Here is a 20,913-nt window from a genome sequence, read left to right on the forward strand (position 1 = left end):
ACCTTCTGGAAATGCTCTGTTTGGTTTACCATACGGTCACTGGGATGTCACAGGGGAGAAGCACTGGTTTCCAATGGGCTAATGGGCGGTTATCAGGCTATGGAACTAAAGGCCAAGGACTACATTTTGTTTACATTTACATTTCGTCATTTAGCAGACGCTTTTATCCAAAGCGACTTACAAGGATGGATACACATTTTACATTTTACACTGATGGCACACTGCACATCAGCAGAAATTAAGGGTTCAGTGTCTTTCTCAAGGACACTTCAAAGGGAATTTAACTAGCAGCCTTCTGATTACTAAACGACTTCTCTACCTCCTGTACCACTGTTGCCCAGACTAGACATCAGTCTGCTGCTGCTGTACTGTTTCATGGAACTAAACAAGTAGGCTAGACCATGGACTAGACATTAGTTAGCACTGGAAAAGCTGGTGTGTAAATGTTTTCTTGCTAGCTGAACACAACTAGCTACCTAGCAAACGATCATGAACAACTATGTTTATCTTGAATTACTTTTACATTTGTGTGAGAGTGCTGCTGTTCACTTAAGCTAGTTATTGCTTGGTAGCTAGGTGGTTGTGCTAGTTAGCTGGGTGGTTGTGCTGGATAGGTAGTAGGGCTGCACGATTATGGCCAAAATCATAATCACGACTATTTTGATCAATATTGCGTTCACGATTATTTATCACGATTATTCATTCATTTTAGGGACAACATATTTGTATTGCACTTTCGTTTAAATGAACAAAAACACTGCTTCCACTTCCATTGTTGTGCTACATCCTGGCTAATGTACACGACTTTGTATCAAAATAAAACGTATACGGTTCTTATTCACCTGAAGCAAAATATAATACATTTTTTTTACTAGGGCTGGGCAAGTTAACGCGTTAATCTTGCGTTAATTCATCAATTATTTAACACCGACAATTATGCTATTGCGCATATATAGACATATACAGATGTCTCGTCGCGTTGCCGGCCAACAGAGTTGAACGTCCGCACTTGGCGGCCATCTTGCCACAGTCAGCTACATGTACTTTTTAAATAACGATAACTTGATCAATTTTCAACCGATTTTTAAGCGGGTTGGTTTGTTATAAACGTCAGAAATGTAGTAATGACACTGCTAACTTATGAACAATTATAATTATGACCATGGGTTTTCATATGAAAATAACATTAAACAGAACAGATAGGTGCAATGAATACACACATGCACAAGGTATTTATGTAATTTATGTTAAATCATTATACTCAGCATACAGAATGGCAACATGAGATATGTGTATACTTTTAAAATAGGAAAATTACTAATATAATAAAATAATTTGAATTATTCATGTTTAGTTTAAACAAGTAATAATTCTGTAGTAGTAACTGCTACTATATAAAAATGCTGATGTTAAGTGTTTGCACAACAAATGCAATGGCACTTTAGTTCATATGGCAGTACATTTAAAATAACAGTGTCAAGTTCTAGGAATTGACCAACTGCACTGAAAGTGTTTTCTGGTTTCTCACTCTAACAGGGACATTTGGTACTGAATATAGACTGGTTATGCTGCTCCCCGATGAAAGTCAAATGTTTCTGCTGTTACCTCAGAAATTGCCTGTTTAAATGATATGATTGTGGCTGAGGATTTTGTGGCCAGTTTTTTTTCTTTTTCATAACGGACAGGATAACATTAATGTGCACTGTACACTACTTTTGAATTAATTGTCGGATTTTGCGTATACAAATGCGATTAATCGTGATTATTCAGGGAAATCATGCGATTAATCGCGATAAAAAATGCCCAGCCCTTTTTTTTACGCTAAAATAAATGGCTAACTAAAAATAAAAATGACGTTTTTCATACAGTACAGGTAATGCCTGTTTGGAAAAATAATTGCCCCAGGGGATCACGTATCTTGTGTTTTGACCATTTGTCTGAAGCTTTCATTGGTCGCAGTATTTTTTGGACATGAAATGCGATTGCATCTGTAATATCAGTGTGTCTTTAGGGGGTGGAAGGATACACTGTCGCGCTATGCAGGGTCGCTGTTATGGTTTTCTGGGTTGATGTTGACGGAGATTCACTGAGGTAACGTTAGCTTTGGCCATAAGACATTCGTCGTACTGTGGTTTGTGGTGATTTTTCAAACGATGGTTGAAAACGATGAAAAGAACGTTAGGCTATCTAACGAAAGCTAACGTGCTAGTGTTAGAAAGTTGTCTGACTGACGCCTCGCAAATCACATCAACCATTATTGCTGGTTACAATAACGGCGTTATCGGATAGAACAGTGTCTAGTTCTCGGTAACTTAAAAAAAAACTAAGTGGGAAAATGCCGAAAAATTCACATTTACATACAAAACACTGCATTCAACAGAGTTTGGTCAGGAGACAGCAAGACGGTGAGGCAGCGACGAGCTGTGCCTCATCTCTGAAACAGATAGAGAGAGAGCGAGAAAAGGATAGAAGTAAAGAAAGAGAAAGCATATCTGCACACCTTCACTGAACCGTGAGTGTATGTTAAATGATCGGACTACTTGAGGATGATATGAAAGATGCACAAAACCTGTTGCCAATGACAGCGGTTAATAGCTTTTCACCAGAGCCCTACTAGCATGTGGAGGTAGTAAGAAAGTTAGCCTGGATATGGAATCCAGCCTCGTCAGATTTTTTTCAGTTTGCGATAAGCATAATAGAGTGTCTAAAAAATGTATTGAAAACAAAGCTTTGGAAATCTTTTCCTCCGTGACTGACAGTGAAACGTCATTGTTACGTTGAAACTGCACATAAAGAGCGACGAGATCATCTTTTTATTTGGCCGAGTGATATTTTAGACTTGCTTGATTGTAATTGAGAACATGGGAAAGATCTGCAATAAACAAAGACTTTTAAGACTGACACTATGGTTTATTGGTGATTCATTTCTAAATGGTTAGCCTACAGAAGATTGATTAGCCTATAGGCAGGGACGGACTGGCCGTCGGGCATACCGGGCCTTTGCCCGCTGGGCCGAGGTGCAATATGGGCCGATAGTCCAGAATTTTTATTTTGTATTTGTTTCCCCATATAATGGTCTGACCGGCTGGCCCACGAAAGTAGTTCATCAGCGGCCCTACTGACACTGGGCTGGCCCAATCACATCCCCTGGGCTGACCCAACACAAACCCCTTTCGATTTGGACCTGCCTACATAATGCATTAACTCAGCGTGGCCCATGGCCTTGACATGCTTGAAACGCACACGCTAGTCTGCGGCCCATTGGCTGTCTTCTTGAGTGACTAGGGGCTCGTCCAATCATATCAGCAAACATCTTCTACCTTTAGCTTAATGTTTGCCACGGCAGGGCCATCATCATGACAGTGCTGGTGGCTACAGCCAGGGAGATACGATACAACGACCTACGGTAAGCTTACTGATCATGAATTAAAACGTCTCTAAAATATATTTGACTTAGGACCTATGTTCTATGGCCAAGTTCGTTTGCATTGTAAATACAAGACAAGTCTGTAGCTGATGCTAGCCCTCAGCCTACTGTACTCTGAAACAGCCAGCCGTTAGCCTACACTCTATGTTGTGTGTTTGAGTGGTGCGCGGTGCCATGTCAATTGTTCCGAAAGCCCAGTATTCCCAAACCCTGGTATTCCGAAAATATGCCAATTTGTCCAGATACCGAATTATGATAGCCCGTTATACGCTCCAGTTTTCCCGCCCCCCCCCCCCCCCCCCCCGACGTTCAGGGGCGTAGTTCAAACGTTAATGCCACCTCATCAAGCGCGTTTCCTACAGGAGGAAATAGACTCCCTTCTAGAAAAGGGAGCAATAGCCTACAGCCTGTCCTCTCGGAGACGAGAACAGGGGGTTCTTCAGTCGCTATTTTCATAGAAAATATCGACCGATCTTATACCTCCGTATTCTGAACAAAGCTTTAAAGTGGATGATGTATATTGAATTGCATTTAGATTAATTAAGACCACTACCTTAACACACAAACTCTTGTTGAACTCATAAAGTAGTAGGTTCAGTGACGTGCGGTTAGACAGCTGTCTTCTGGAGCTTCTGCGAGCCCGTGAATCAATGTTTCGTTGGAATCATGATGTAACGTTGTTGTAGCGGGAATACAGCAATGCTATTTTCTAATTGGCAGGTCATATGTATGATTCTAGACTTTGCTAAGCACTGAAGCGACTGAAACGGTGAATTTTGATCACATTCAGCGAAGTTAACAGGTAAAACGGGAGAAAAATAGGGCGTCTTTAGGCCGTCCTGCCTAAAAGTAGGGCGTCCCGTTTCTTCTTATTTTTTAGTAGACTATAGGGCAGACGCCCTGCTAGCTATAAGCCTGGTTGGTGTAGACATTCGAGAGACCAAAAAGACTGAAAAGGTGTGTTATCGAATTTAGTGGGCCGGTCTGGTTCAAAATGCCCGGGCCGATTTTTTGTCCCAGTCCGCCCCTGCCTATAGGCCTACTGGTTTCATTCTACCCGAAGTCTACCGGTAAATGGTTGGAGGAAGTGTTGAACGCATATGCAATGAATGATATTAGCCTACTGTAATTATGCCCAATATTTGATTTAAATAATACAATTCAGAGGGAAAGTAAGAAATAAAGGCCTGCCACTAATCCAAGCCTGCGCCGAATAAAGGCCTGTACGCTGTGCAGTGTAAGTGCACATAAAAGACCCAAGCCACAATTTGAGGATTTACGGTATATATACAGTACTTTCAAGGCTGCATCGATGCTTCCTTGAAAAATGACCGTCACTCGGACGATTTTAAGGTATCTTATAAACCCGGAAGAAGACAGAATAAAGGTTTTCGAGCGCGCATTTTAAATGTCAATATCGCAGACAATCATGCTCATTTAATTGTGGCAGCCAAAATCATGATCGTGATTAAAATTAAAATGAATTAATCGTACAGCCCTATTAGGTAGGTGGTTGGGCTAGTTATCTGGGTGTTTGTGCTAGGTAGCTCGGTGTTTGTGATATTTTAGCCACAATGCTGTGTTTACAACATTGTCACATTATGTTGGGTTAGGGTACATGCCCATCCTGTGTCACACACACTCAGACACAGACACACGCACACACACCTTCTCAACGTCTCCCAGTCCTTCTGTGTCCAACAGCACCAGAGTGTGTCCTGTGAAAAAATAAACACATCACTTGAACATGTGTGTAGACATATGTGTGTAGACATATGTGTGTATATATGTTGGTTGTTGTGTATGTGTGTGTGTGCTTGTGTGCATGTGTGTGTGTGTGTGTAAACATACACACCTGGTTTAGAGGGGTGAGGTACACACCACATCCAGATTCCTTTGGTTTTGGACTCAATGGTGCTGCCAAGGGCAAACCCTGAGAGATCAAGAGGTCAAGAGGAGCATCATTTAGAGACGATAAGATGTGCTTTAAACCTGTGCTTCATGACACACCCCTCAACATGTCTCCACCAATCACACACACTGGTTTACCTGCTGATCATATCTCCACCAATCACACACACTGGTCTACCCAGCCATTATATCTCCACCAATCACACACACTGGTTTACCCAGCCATTATATCCCCACCAATCACACACACTGGTTTGTCTGCTGCTTTCCCCCCTGTGTTCTGACCTGTTTGTTTGCCGGCCAGCCGGTTCATGAGGTAGGACTTCCCCGTGCGGTAGAGCCCCACCACAGCCACCACCACCACCGGCTCCTGAATCTGCTCCAGGATCTGCTGCGCCCCCTGCTGTACACTCATGCGCCCGTCTGTCCCATTATCAATCAGACACACCGGGGCCTGCATGGACACTGGTGCCATCTCTGACACACAACCACACACAAATTAATGCAAACTTCAACTGATTAGATTTTACACTCCCTGTTTGTGATTTTATTAACTTGTTTGTTATATAATGTTCAAATTGACCTTTTATTACTTTTACTGTGTTTAATGTGACTAGTGCAGTGCCCGTAGGAATTATGCATTCTGTAGTGTTAGCAGACGTATAGGTGTAGGCTAGCTGTTGTTCAGTGCAGAACTGGGAGGATAACATGACGACGTGGCCCGACATAACTTACAGCGAGAATTGCGCGTATTTCGTGGACTCCATAGCAACAGATGGGAAAGCAATGTACAATCTGAAAGCCTCCGAGGCTTATCAATATAAGCTACCATTTGTAGCGGCCACTCTTGCGTTGTGATTTTGATTGGCACCCAGCCGTTTATTAATACACTCTGACAGGTTTAATGAACACAGAGCAACGGCGATCACACACAGTATCTTCCGAATGAAAGCCTCTCCCAGCCAGGGTAAATGCAGACTGAGGTTTATAATATTGCAATAATGAAAAAACAAAGTCTACACACGAATTACAACAGATACATCGGGACACATCTGAAAACCTCTCATTGCGTCAGTAGATGCATGAACGCATGGTCACTGGTCTAGGCTTACCATCAACATTGAATAGAAAGCTAACTCTTATACAAATACATCAAACTACAAAATACTACTTAACATGGTAATGAGAGTTGGTTACATGCGAGGCCCATACGCATCAACTTTGAAACTTAATATAAAGAAGCTTAAAAATAAACTAAACGAAATCAATCACTGTCTTTAGATTATAAAGAAGCTTAAAAATAAACGAATAGATAAAATCAATCACTGTCTTAAGATTACCTGAGCAAAAGTCTGTATCTGTTCACCAAGAAGAATTTGAATGCGGACCTCACCTCCTCTATCCAACGGTATTCTGAACTTTGAGTGAAGGCAGGATAGTTTAATAACGCTACGCGTTTGATTGTGACGTCACTACCCATAGTGCCGACGGGACGGGAGACGATAACCCATTGTTTCCTACGGAAAACGGTAAAATACAAATATCTCGAAAACTATAAATTCAAAAATCTTCAAAATCAAGGATGCACAGGTTCATGACATGCGTAAGCTACATGCGAAATCTCATAACTAACGTAACTACCGTCAGGGAGATACGCCCTAGACAGACAGACAGACAGACACACAGAGATTCCTGGATTTATAGATAGATGCCGATCCCACCTTACAAATTCGTAGTACCTAAAAAACTACATTAAATATGTAGTGAACCTTAGCATTAAAAAGAGGCGTATATATGTTTATCTGTCTCCTTCTCCCTCTCCATCTCCCTTTCCCTCTCTCTCCCCCTTCTCCCTCTCCCTTTCCCTCTCTCTCTCTCTCTCTCTCTCTCTCTCTCTCAAAGCAGTCTCAGGGATGACGTGAGGTGTATAGATGCCAGACTGAAGCACACAAGTGAATTTGGGAAATAAGAGTGAATTAATGCACAAACTCCTTTTTCTAAGTAATGTAAAGTTGTTCATTATCATTTATGAGTAGGCTAATGTATGATGGAAAATAGGCAAGCATACTCTGTATATAACATACTGTCTATATAACATATTGTATTGTGTTTTAAATAACAATTATCCTGGGTGTGGATAAAGCAGGATATGATTTTCACAATATTTACAATAATTTGCTGTGGTTTAAAATCGGTTGAGATACCACTGAAATTACAACGTTGTTTCAATATTCAACGTTGCCTGTGGAAGGTTAATTTTACACAGTTTCAGTGATTGTTTGCTATCTGTGAGTGACCGCATGTGAGTGACCGCATGTGAGTGACCGCATGTGAGTGACCGCATGTGAGTGACGCTGTAAAAAGTAAAGCGAACCCAAGGAGGCCGTGTATTGGTAGGTGGATTTTGATAGTCTCATCAATCCTAGAAAACGCGCATAAAACGATGAGCGTGTATATGTGTGTAGATGTGTTTGTGTGTGTGTGTGTGTGTGTGTGTGTGTGTTTGTGTGTGTGTGTGTGTTTGTGTGTATGTGTGTGTGTGTGTGTGTGTGTGAGTGTATGTATATGTAAAACGCGCAGAAAACGGTGAGCGTGTGTGTGTGTGTGAGTATGATTGTGTGTGTGTGTGTGTGTGTGTGTGTGTGTATGATTGTATGATTGTGTGTGTGTGTGTGTGTGTGTGTGTGTGTGTGTGTGTGTGTATGTGTGAGTATGATTGTGTGTTTGTGAGTATGATTGTGTGTGTGTGTGTGTGTGTGTGTGTGTGTGTTTTAGAAGCGCGCAGAAGCAGCCCGTGGGCGAGGAGGACAAGGACTCAACTGGAAGCACATGACATTCCTGATGGGAGACAAACTGATTTTGATAGTCTCATCAATCCTAGAAAACGCGCAGAAAACGGTGAGCATGTGTGTGTGTGAGTGTGTGTGTAGATGTGTGTGTGTGTGTGTGTGCGTGTGTGTGTTTTAGAAGCGCGCAGAAGAAGCGTGTGGGAGAGGACAAGGACTCAACTGGAAGCACATTCCTGATCATAGACCAACTGATTTGAGCAGGGGCTATTTTAAAGAAAGGGCAGGGCTATTTGAAAGCGAGAGCAGCATTGTAAAGTCTGAGCGTGTAAAGAATTTATAAACAAATGGAAAGACTACGCTCTGGGCGCCAAAGTAGGAAACAAATTAGACTACACAGGAGCCCTGGAAATAAACAAGATAAGAGTCTGAAATAGTTTCTGAGGAAGTCTGTACTCCATAAATCATTGCAACAGGAACGAAGACCGGGAGAAAGCAGAGCTACGCTGCATCTTTTCCGAAAATGTGAAATATTCATCATACTTTACGATGTTTCAGATTCGGCGACGGAACTGAGAAATAATTCAGTTTTGTTCCATCAGTTCGTGCTGGCAGTGAAAGCGAAAGTATGAATGCATATGGTCTTATCTCTGCATGGTTTGATCTACAGAACTTAAAGTGAAGAAGGAATGATTACACGCCTAAAAAAAGTTAACACGTTTAGTCAGCAAAGCCTCCATGCAAAGATTCGTTTTCGGCGCAGACTGATTCAAGAGTGAGAAGTTTTACCTTTCGTGATGACGGAGAGCAGCGTCACGTGCGTCGGTAACCGAATTTGTCCAGCTGCTGCCGGTGTGAAACCGAAAGAAAGAGATGCTCGCGCTATCACGGGCCTGGGGAGTAGAAGATGACGGGGCGCTTTACTCTATTGGCTGATGAAGGGTGTGGTGTGTGTGTGTGTGTGTGTGTGTGTGTGTGTGTGTGTGTGTGTGTGTGTCTGTGTGTGTGTGTGTGTGTGTGTGTGTGTGTGTGTGTGTGTGTGTGTGTGTGTGTGTGTGTGTGTGTCTGTGTGTGTGTGTGTGTGTGTGTGTGTGTGTGTGTGTGTGTGTGTGTGTGTGTGTGTGTGTGTGTCTGTGTGTGTGTGTGTGTGTGTGTGTGTGTGTGTGTGTGTTTGATAAAGAGGTTTGTGCAGTGGCAGTCTCCTGATAAACACGTTTGCTCGATCTCAAAGGTGAGTTAAAATGCCCTGTGTTCTATGCAACCTTCCAACACTGTTGTAAATCTAGGGTTGGGGTTAGGGTCTGTGTGTCCTGTGGACGCCCATCAATTAAGGACACGCGCACATGTTGTGACACGCGCACACAGTAGGTTGCCAATACTGACAGCATTAGAGAAGAAGTAAAGTTACTATTACAAATAAAATATGAATATGAAATAATATGAAATGTAACACCGTACATGACAGCTGTATAGCCTACCCGCAGCTTCTCAGGTTTATGAATATCATTACCAACCTTCACGTCAGGTGACGCTAGAACGTGTTTTGGATTGGTTTGGCTACTCACCACGTTTGCCAAATCAGTTTATGAAACGCACGTGTATATTTCATCAACATATGATCAACTTGAGACTGCCCAAAAAGTATTTAGCCTAGTTTATATCGCAGAGGATAGATCATTTAAAAACGTCTAGCAGATAGAATCCTTTGGCCCACCGTCTACCTCTTTACATTATGATCCAGTGGTCCCGAATTTTCCTCCTCATATGATAACCTTAACAGGAACGGAGGTGCGCACTGATTGAGTGCTCTGCTCTGCTGCGTTGTATGTGTGGCTTCATGCCTGAGCTATATGACGGTTAAAACACCGGGTGAGTTAACCTAACCAAACTCTTGGTCTAGTGTGGTCAGTGTGGGTAACAAAGTTGTAGCAAAAATAATGCTGCCGTTTAAGATTGTATAGCACCCCTTTGTATATTAACACATGGTTTACAAGAAACGGGGTTGTCATTAACAAGAAACGTGGTTGTGGTTTACAAAAAACGGGATTGTGGGTAACGACAAACGTGCACACGCAACAAGAGAATGCGTCGTGTCAGCCGGCGGAGTTAGTTTCATTTTCATCTGTTTCTGTATCTAGGCGATGCTACAGCTCCCCCAGGATTAGCCATAGCCAGTGGTGGACGAAGTACACTAACTTCGTACTTAAGTGAAAGTATAGATACCTTGTGTAAAATATTACTCCAGTAAAAGTGGAAGTATGCAATTTGAATTTCTACTTGAGTAGAAGTATAAAAGTATTTGCCTTCATATATACTTAAGTATTTAAAGTAAAAGTACCTTGATGAATTATGGTTCTAATGGCCTTATATCATTTTCACATCAAAGCTCCTGCTTAATCAACTGATAAGGTGAAAATACTAATGCCACTGTTTAAAAGTTCGCCCAAATAAAGTGTCCAGGCAAGTAAGTGTCAGCCATTTCTTCCATCATTTATGTAGCGTTAAGTAGGCATGAGCATAAAACAACCTCAAACTGTCCAGCAGTCTTGTAACACATTCAACGTACCTTGCGCTCAACTAATGAACGAAACCGAAAGGACTTCAGAGCACATCGCAATTTGCTTTGGTTAAAAAGGAATGAGAGGTTTTACTAAATGTAATGGAGTAAAAAGTACCAATTTTCACTTTGAAATGTAGTGGAGTCAAAGTATAAAGTCTCACCAAATAGAAATACTTGAGTAAAGTATGAATGGACCGGTCATTTGTTATGCCATAGTCAATAATTCCATCTTATTTATACCTAGTAAAATTTTACTTTTAATTGTATTTTATTAGCATGTAAGCATTCAGGGTGAGGGTACTTTGGTTTGACCTAAGGACGGAGGTGAGAAACTCTCAACTTCCCTTCCCCCTCCAGGTCAAGACAAAGAGTCTGCAGCCATGGCCTATTTGGCCCTAACCCTAACCCTAAATAAATAAATATTGGTCATGGTGCCCTTTATGAATAAATAAATAAGTAAGAAAGAATTTGTCATGGTGCTGTCATTATTAAATAAATAAATAATAATAATAATAAAAAAATACATATTGGTCATGTTACCCTTTATAAATAAATGAATATTGGTCATGGTACCCCTTATAAATAAAAACCCCACACCACACCCCCAGAGACCCCCCCCCCCCCGGATAATAGCCCACACACCCCCAAAAAAGAACTGCCTCTTCCATTTTTAGTGATTTTGTGGTTTATTTCAGATTACAACGAATAGAAATGCATGCACCCTAGCCCTGAACTATGGCTCGGTTCCTGATTTCATGAACAATACAAGTGTGTAGTTAGTTAAGAAAAAGAAATCATGATTAATTCAAAACTAAAATAGAATCCATTGTGTTTTATAATTCAGTTTCCTTTTACTGAAAACAACGCTACATATGTTTGAATAATAAAAGTATTTGATAATATAGTATATATGTTGTATTATTCTGTCTCTGAATACCCATTTCTATCTCCTCTGTCTCTGAATACCTCCAGTTGAAGAAGCAGAGGACTCTGGCCACCTCTAACCCCCCCCTAACCCCTAGCCTCTAACCCCTAGCCTCTAACCCCCCCTAACCCCTAGCCTCTAACCCCTAGCCTCTAACCCCCCCTAACCCCTAGCCTCTAACCCCTAGCCTCTAACCCCCCCTAACCCCTAGCCTCTAACCCCTAGCCTCTAACCCCCCCTAACCCCTAGCCTCTAACCCCTAGCCTCTAACCCCCCCTAACCCCTAGCCTCTAACCCCCCCTAACCCCTAGCCTCTAACCCCCCTAACCCCTAGCCTCTAACCCCTAGCCTCTAACCCCCCCTAACCCCTAGCCTCTAACCCCCCCTAACCCCTAGCCTCTAACCCCTAGCCTCTAACCCCTAGCCTCTAACCCCCCCTAACCCCTAGCCTCTAACCCCTAGCCCCCCCTAACCCCTAGCCTCTAACCCCTAGCCTCTAACCCCCCCTAACCCCTAGCCCCTAACCCCTAGCCTCTAACCCCCCCTAACCCCTAGCCTCTAACCCCCCCTAACCCCCCCTATAGTGATAATTTATCCTTAGTTGTCCCTTTGCTTTATCACTTGTTTGGTGGCGTTGATCAGGGGTATTGTTGACGCTTGAAAGAAAGGTAATCCAGCGAGGTCCGTTTAAAGCTGTTTGCTTTATTAACAAAAGGATGATACAACTTGTTTTGCAAATAAATAAATAAAGTTTAAACACAGAGTAACGAGGCCTATCCTCGCCATCACCGTTGCCAGATACCACAGCCCAAGGTCAAAAAGCTTTGTGCTCCCAATCAGCCGCGTCTACCACCGGGTCACGCTCCTATTTATCCTCCTTTTCACCTGTAGAGGGCACAAATCCTCGCAAAAATCGAAACATTAAAATAACATAAAATGAATACCGAAATGGCTCCTACATAACCGGCCCCTAATTGTATTTGGTGAGCAAAACAATTACTAAATTAAATCAAAATAGGAGCCTTAAAATCATTTCGTTTCTATGCATCAAATCAAGCACATTACAGACAAGATAGAGAGAGTTCTTGACCATTTTCATCTTGACTCTTCAAGCTTTGTCTTCATCACCCTCAAACAGAGCTTTGTCATGGGTCTTTTATGATGCTGCTTTGGGTCTTGATTGTCATGGTGCACACAAGCCCTTTCTGCTTGGGGAAAACTTCAATTATTCTTCCTACAACGCAGGAGCCTCTTTGTGCAGTTGGGTCCACCACTAAAGCAACATCTCCACACTGGAAGTTCCTCCTTTTGGTATTCCACTTTTGGCACTCTGTAGACCCCTCTGGTCATGATGAGTAGACCCCTCTGGTCAGTAATGGTGAGCAGACCCCTCTGGTCAGCAGTGATGTGTAGACCCCTCTGGTCAGTGATGATGTGTAGACCCCTCTGGTCGGTAGTGATGATAGACCCCTCTGGTCCGTGCATAGACCCCTCTGGTCAGTGAGTAGACCCCTCTGGTCAGTGAGTAGACCCCTCTGGTCCGTGCGTAGACCCCTCTGGTCCGTGCGTAGACCCCTCTGGTCCGTGCGTAGACCCCTCTGGTCCGTGCGTAGACCCCTCTGGTCCGTGCGTAGACCCCTCTGGTCCGTGCGTAGACCCCTCTGGTCCGTGCGTAGACCCCTCTGGTCCGTGACGAGTAGACCCCTCTGGTCAGTGACGAGTAGACCCCTCTGGTCAGTGACGAGTAGACCCCTCTGGTCAGTGACGAGTAGACCCCTCTGGTCAGTGACGAGTAGACCCCTCTGGTCTGTAATGATGTGTAGACCCCTATGGTCTATGTCCGCCATTCGTCCTTTTCGTCCTATTGGCTCCTGTCGCAAGCTGTTGAGCACATCTACAAGACTGTTGGTTAAGTCAGGCCCTTTGAGCACTTCTGCATTCAATGCTTTTCCACAAAATGATGCTCCACAATCAAACACAACCTTTAATTTTCGTTTCTTTGGGTGGTAAACTTCATGGTGGGACAGGTTCCACACCTTTCTATCCATTCTAGTCAGTTGCCCCTTTGGCACAATTTCTGATTGTCCTTTGCTGGTTGTGTCATTCAAAGCAGCATACACTCCATTCATGACTGACTGTTTCCTGAGCTTGAATTTCCTTTTCCGGCTTTGGAGACGTTGTTCTGCAAGGCTACAGTTATTAGGCAATGTACCATGATCCTTCCTAAATGGTAACTTTAGACTGTAATGTCCATCCACAATTTTAGAAGATTCATCTGTGATTTTTCAAAAACTGTTTGTCTTCAATGGACATTTCCTTCACCTCTTCGCACAAATTTGCTGAAATTCGGTTGACTGCATGAGATTGAATTTCATTGGTAGATCCTTTTCCTACTGGGCCATTCACTACCCATCCGAGCATCGTTTTCATTGCATATGGGCCGTCTCCTTCACTGTTTATGACTTGCCAGGGCTCTATTGCTTTGGGTGCGTTTGTGCCTATCAGCAATTCAATGCCTGCATCAATGGTGGAAAGTTTGACATCTTTAAGATAAGGCCACTTTGAAAGAGACTTCTGGTTGGGTATGTTGCTCTTCGTTACAGGAATCTTTGATTGTGTGTATGTCTCTGGCAGAGTTATGAACCTGTTGTCCTGAAGTCCACTTACTTCCAGTCCTGTGATGCTGTTAGTAGACATCGTTTTCTCCTGGCCCATTGTGCGCAGCGTGATGCTTGTTCTTTTTCCTTGTACGTTAAGCTGGCGCATTAATCTATCAGTACAAAAGGTGGCCGAGCTGCCGGGGTCAAGAAATGCATAAGCTTGTATAACTCTGCTGCCCTTGTTTGATTTTACCTTAACAGGTACGATGGACATCAGACACCGTTCTTCACCGGCCCCAGTTTGACTGCATGTTTCGAGGGACACAAGGCCTGTGTTCACCCTGTTGGGTTCCTTGGCGGTTTCCTTATTCGTTTCCTGTTTTCCTGCTCCTTTGTTCTGCTCCACTTGTCCTATGTGCAGTACAGTAGGATGCGCCCTCTTGCAAATGGTGCATGACTGACGCTTGTTGCAGTCCTTACTCATATGGCCTGTTAAGAGACATGCAAAACAGATACCTCTTTCTTTCAAGAATGCAATTTTGTCAGTGTGACGTTTCTTTTTAAACCAAGAGCAGCTTGCCATTAAATGTTCTCCTGCGCAAAACAGACAGTATGGCCTATGTTGGCCTGGTGATGGGCTATTCCACTGTTTGTGATGAGTGGGGATGACATCAATGGTTGCTGCATTGGTTGTGAATCCCTTGTCACTGAATTTGGTTTTCACGGAACTTGAGTGAATGGGCCTTGGACCTTGTGCTTTTGGTGAGGGATCTTGTATATCACCAAAGACAGGATCTGTCAAGATTTTGACTTCTCTTTCGATGAACTCAACTAAGGTTCCGAATGTGGCTCTGCGATTTGTAGTTTCTTGAAACTTGCATACTTCTACTCTCCATCCCCCTCTCAACTTGTAGGGCAATTTGCTGACTAACAACTTCAAATTAGAAGCCAGATTCAATTCATCCATGTAGGCAATTTCATTCATGCCATTCAAGCAACCTCTGAGGTACAGAGCATATGATTTCAGGGTTTGTGAATCCTCAGATCGAATGGAGGGCCATGTCAATGCCTTTTTAATGTATGCATTGGAGACTATAAACTCATTTCCAAAGTGCTCTTGGAGCAATTCTTTGGCTCTTGCAAATCCTATATTTGCGTCTAAGAAGAGACATGTCTTAACTAGCTCTCTGGCTTGTCCAGATGTATATTGCTCTAGATAATACAATTTGTCCTTTGCATTGTCAATTTTGCTCTCGATAATATGTTCAAATGAACTGATAAAGGATCTGTAGTCAATTGGATCATTACTAAAAACCTTCATCTCCTTTCGTGGCAAGAATGTTTTGTCCTGTTGCCTAATCAAAGATGCTGTGATGTCATTTTGCCTCTGCAGAATTTCATAGACAGCAGTGTCTTGTTCTCCAGGAGAGGTCCGAGGTGCATTCCCTTGGGACTGTCGTCCTGCGTGGGGTGCCAAGTGGGGCTGTGATGGACCTTGGGGGTGCAGAGTGGTTTGATGAGAGGACCTATGGCGTGAAGGCTCATAAGTATGGCTTAGTAGTTGTGGCTGAGTCGGTCGTTGACTTGGCTGGGCAGTGGATCTGTACAGAGATGTATCTGGCCAGACGGGGGGCCGCAAAGAAGGAAGGAAATACGGCTCTTTGGCTCTGGCATGAAGTAGCATTGGTTGAGGCGGAAGGGCACTTGATTTAAGTCTAACACTGGCATCTTGCATTCCTTTGCTATGCCCCTGTAATTTAAGCGTTTTCTCCAAATGCTCATTCATTCCATCTCTCTGTGAAACACTGCTTTTTCGATCACTTAATACATCAAGTTTGGCATTGGCTGCATCTAATTCACTTTGGACAGCTAACATTTCCTTTTGTTTTCTCAATTTTTCTTGTCCTTCAGCCAATTCTGCTTGTCTTTGGGCTAATTCTGCTTCCTCGCTCTCTATGGCGTGCTTTTCTTTAAGAGCCGCCAATCTAACTTCTAGCGCAGCCTTGTCCGCTGCTGCGCGACTCAAGGCTGAGGAGGTTGAAGAGACCTTTGATCCCGTATCGTCTACTTTCCTCGCCTGAGTTGCAGAAACACTGTCCTCAGGTCTTATTTCCTCATCATCATCATTATCATCGCACCGTTTGTGTTCAACTAGCCATGCATTCGCCTCCAACAGGAACGATTTATTAATCTCTCCTTTAGGTTGATACCACACGTCATCAGATTCGCGTTCCTTTTCTGCCAATACATGCTGATAATCGTTGTGACTAGCTTCAAATTCACCCAATAAATCATCATATTGTGCTACATTTTCCATCACTTGTTCTACATTTGACGGAATGGTCATCAATTTTTTAATAAAGTTCATCTTGCGTGTAAGCATTCCGAGTTTTATCTTTCTCGCTTTACGCAAATCTTTTGAGGCTTCATTTTCATCCAGCTCAGTTGGCACATTTGTGTCTTCTGGCTTACCGTGTTCACCAGCCATTGTGTAACAAAAAGGGAATTATCTTCACAAAAATCAAAGTATCCTTTCCAACAATGTTTATGCTCCGTTGCAATTCATTAATCCAGCAAGGCGGCAAATGCGCGCATAAATTCACAAGCAGCGCTTAACTTTCCTCTAATAACTTAAAGTCTGATCAAACTTGCTCCAAAGGCAATCCATAATTCAAACAAAAATATTATCTAACTAATAAATCCAATCTTCGGCTCCTAGAGCTCTTTGTCCATGAATACTTTAAACTTTTTAAAGTTCAGAGGCCTACCGCACTTTCGGGCTTTGTTTGCATCGGCTTTCCTTTGTTCCTTTGCGGCCTGTTCCTGGCGTAGCTTTGGAAATCCAATCCTCGTCGTAATCCACAGGGTTATCCAGATCCAAAAGCAAGCTTTTTGACTAATATAGTGATAATTTATCCTTAGTTGTCCCTTTGCTTTATCACTTGTTTGGTGGCGTTGATCAGGGGTATTGTTGACGCTTGAAAGAAAGGTAATCCAGCGAGGTCCGTTTAAAGCTGTTTGCTTTATTAACAAAAGGATGATACAACTTGTTTTGCAAATAAATAAATAAAGTTTAAACACAGAGTAACGAGGCCTATCCTCGCCATCACCGTTGCCAGATACCACAGCCCAAGGTCAAAAAGCTTTGTGCTCCCAATCAGCCGCGTCTACCACCGGGTCACGCTCCTATTTATCCTCCTTTTCACCTGTAGAGGGCACAAATCCTCGCAAAAATCGAAACATTAAAATAACATAAAATGAATACCGAAATGGCTCCTACACCCCCTAACCCCTAGCCTCTAACCCCTAGCCCCTAGCCTCTAACCCCCCCTAACCCCTAGCCTCTAACTCCCTCTAACCCCCCCCCTAGCCTCTAACCCCCCCTAACCCCTAGCCTCTAACTCCCCAGTCTATTTCTTCTTCCCCCTCCCAAACCAGCCGAGGACCTTGCCCACTGCCATAGTGCCCAGTCCTGCCCAGCCAAAGCCGGGAACTAAGGCGCCCACCATGCCCACGTTCTCCAGCACATCTCCGGCAGTGCCAACCCAGGAGGATCCCTCCGTCTCCTCACTCTTCTGCTCCTCCTTCAGCTTCTTCAAATCCTGCTCCAGCTTCTGTGCACGCTCCTTAAAGCCCTCCTCCAGAGACTGCTCCTGCTCCTGAAAACACACACACACACACACTGTTACGACCCTACTGATATGGACTGGGGCTACGGCCCTCTGCCTGCCTGCCTGCCTGCCTCTCCTGCAGGGTGCCTAGGAGATAACTGGCTGCTCGGCTCAGTTTGTGTCTTGCTCCATGTCTGCTCCGGTGGTGAGTGCCTGGTGTCATCCCACCACCTAACTCCATGGGGGAGAGCCTGGTGACATCCCACCACCTAACTCCATGGGGGAGAGCCTGGTGACATCCCACCACCTAACTCCATGGTTGAGAGCCTGGGGAGAGCCTATCCCACCACCTAACTCCATGGGGGAGAGCCTATCCCACCACCTAACTCCATGGGGGAGAGCCTATCCCACCACCTAACTCCATGGGGGAGAGCCTATCCCACCACCTAACTCCATGGGGGAGAGCCTATCCCACCACCTAACTCCATGGGGGAGAGCCTATCCCACCACCTAACTCCATGGGGGAGAGCCTATCCCACCACCTAACTCCATGGGGGAGAGCCTATCCCACCACCTAACTCCATGGTTGAGAGCCTATCCCACCACCTAACTCCATGGGTGAGAGCCTGGGGAGAGCCCATCCCACCACTTAACTCCATGGGGGAGAGCCTGGTGACATCCCACCACCTAACTCCATGGTTGAGAGCCTGGGGAGAGCCTATCCCACCACCTAACTCCATGGTTGAGAGCCTATCCCACCACCTAACTCCATGGGGGAGAGCCTGGTGACATCCCACCACCTAACTCCATGGTTGAGAGCCTATCCCACCACCTAACTCCATGGGTGAGAGCCTGGGGAGAGCCTATCCCACCACCTAACTCCATGGGGGAGAGCCTGGTGACATCCCACCACCTAACTCCATGGTTGAGAGCCTGGGGAGAGCCTATCCCACCACCTAACTCCATGGTTGAGAGCCTATCCCACCACCTAACTCCATGGGGGAGAGCCTGGTGACATCCCACCACCTAACTCCATGGTTGAGAGCCTATCCCACCACCTAACTCCATGGGGGAGAGCCTATCCCACCACCTAACTCCATGGGGGAGAGCCTATCCCACCACCTAACTCCATGGGGGAGAGCCTATCCCACCACCTAACTCCATGGGGGAGAGCCTGGGGAGAGCCTATCCCACCACCTAACTCCATGGGGGAGAGCCTACCCGACCACCTAACTCCATGGGGGAGAGCCTATCCCACCACCTAACTCCATGGGTGAGAGCCTGGGGAGAGCCTATCCCACCACCTAACTCCATGGGGGAGAGCCTATCCCACCACCTAACTCCATGGGGGAGAGCCTGGGGAGAGCCTATCCCACCACCTAACTCCATGGGGGAGAGCCTGGGGAGAGTCTACCCGACCACCTAACTCCATGGGGGAGAGCCTATCCCACCACCTAACTCCATGGGGGAGAGCCTGGGGAGAGCCTATCCCACCACCTAACTCCATGGGGGAGAGCCTATCCCACCACCTTACTCCATGGGGGAGAGCCTATCCCACCACCTAACTTCATGGGGGAGAGCCTATCCCACCACCTACAGTCCTGCTCACCATTATTGGCACCCCTAGTGAATATGAGCAAACAGGCTATGAAAAAATATGTCTTTGCTGTTTATCCTCTTGGTCGTCCACTCAAAATATTCATAAAAATCTTACCTTTTCATTGAGGTAAAATAATTGAAAGAAAAAAAAAATGTTGACATTAAAAAAATATTATTCTCCAAAATCATGTGTGCCACAGTTATTGGCACCCCTTAATTAAATGTTTTGTGCAGCCTCCCTTTGCCAAGATAACAGCTCTGAGTCTTCTCCTATAATGCGTGATGAGGTTGGTGAACAAATGGCACAGAATCTGAGACCATTCCTACATACAGTATCTCTCCAGATCCTTCAGATTCTGAGGTCAACGCTTGTAGACTTGGCTTCAGCTCATCCCACAGATTTTCTATGGGGTTTAGGTCAGGGGACTGTGATGGCCATGGCAAAAACCTTTATTCTGCGGTTGGTGAACCATTTTTGTGTTGATATGGAGGTAAGCTTCAGATCATTTTCCTGCTGGAAGCTCCAACCACAGCCCATTTTAAGGCTTACTGGAGGGGGCTGTTAGGTTTTCATTTAATATCTGCTGGTATTTGATGGAGTCCATGATACCATGTATCCTAACAAGATGTCCAGGGCCTTTGGAAGAAAAACAGCCCCACAACATCAAAGATCTGCCACCATACTTCACAGTGGGTATGAGGTGCTTTTCTGTATGGCTATCTTTCTGTCTACTCCAAACCCCCTTTGTCGTTTGTTCCCAAAAAGCTTTATTTTGGTCCCATCTGACCACATAACTCTGTCCCATTGAAAGTCTGACTTACATTTGGCAAACTGTAGGCACTTTAGTTTGTTGTTGATTGACAGCAGAGGCTTTTTTCTGGCAACCCTCCAAAACAACCTGTGGTGATGTGGGTGGCGTCTGATGGTAGTTTTGGAGACTTTCTGACCCCAAGACTCAACTAATGTTTGCAATTCTCTAGCTGTGATCCTTGGAGATTATTTTGCCAGTCGAACCCAACTCCTCACGATGCGTGGGGTCAATTCACAGACAGGTCCTTTTCCAGTCTGATTCCTTACATCTCCTGTCGCTTTAAACTTCTTTATTATTTCCATGATAGTGGAAATGGGTATTTTCAACTGTTTAGAGATTTTTTTTGTGTCCATTTCTTGATTTGTGCAGCTCAACAACTTTTCATTGCACATTTTCACTGTGTTCTTAGGTCTTTCCCAGAGTGATGAATGACTAATGGAATTTGGCCTATGTCACCTCATATTTGTACGCCAGTGGAACAGGAAGTCATGGTTGACCTCTTAAGAGTTCCTAATCAAACAGGTTGAACTTAAAAATGCAAAACATGACTGGAAATATACTTCATTTAGATTTCAATTATAAGATTTTTCAGGGGTGCCAATAATTGTGGCACACATGTTTTGGGGAAAAATATTCATTTAATGTCAACAGTTTTTTTTTTCTTTCAAAAATTTTACTTCAA

General features: G+C 44.2%; 1 protein-coding gene across 1 annotated transcript in view; it reads right to left on the minus strand.

Moving 5' to 3' along the window:
* Window positions 1-17,619: 17,619 nt before the first annotated feature.
* gbp2 (guanylate binding protein 2) overlaps window positions 17,620-20,913 on the minus strand; it is a gene marked incomplete at its 3' end in the record, with an annotated part of 24,209 nt that continues 20,915 nt past the window's right edge. Inside the window, exon 13 of the mRNA XM_080839007.1 lies at window positions 17,620-17,868. Coding sequence (XP_080695133.1) covers window positions 17,620-17,868 — 249 coding nt within the window. The remainder of the gene's footprint in view (window positions 17,869-20,913) is intronic.

This window comes from Sprattus sprattus, assembly GCF_963457725.1.
Source record: "Sprattus sprattus genome assembly, chromosome: 5".
NCBI lineage: Eukaryota > Metazoa > Chordata > Actinopteri > Clupeiformes > Clupeidae > Sprattus > Sprattus sprattus.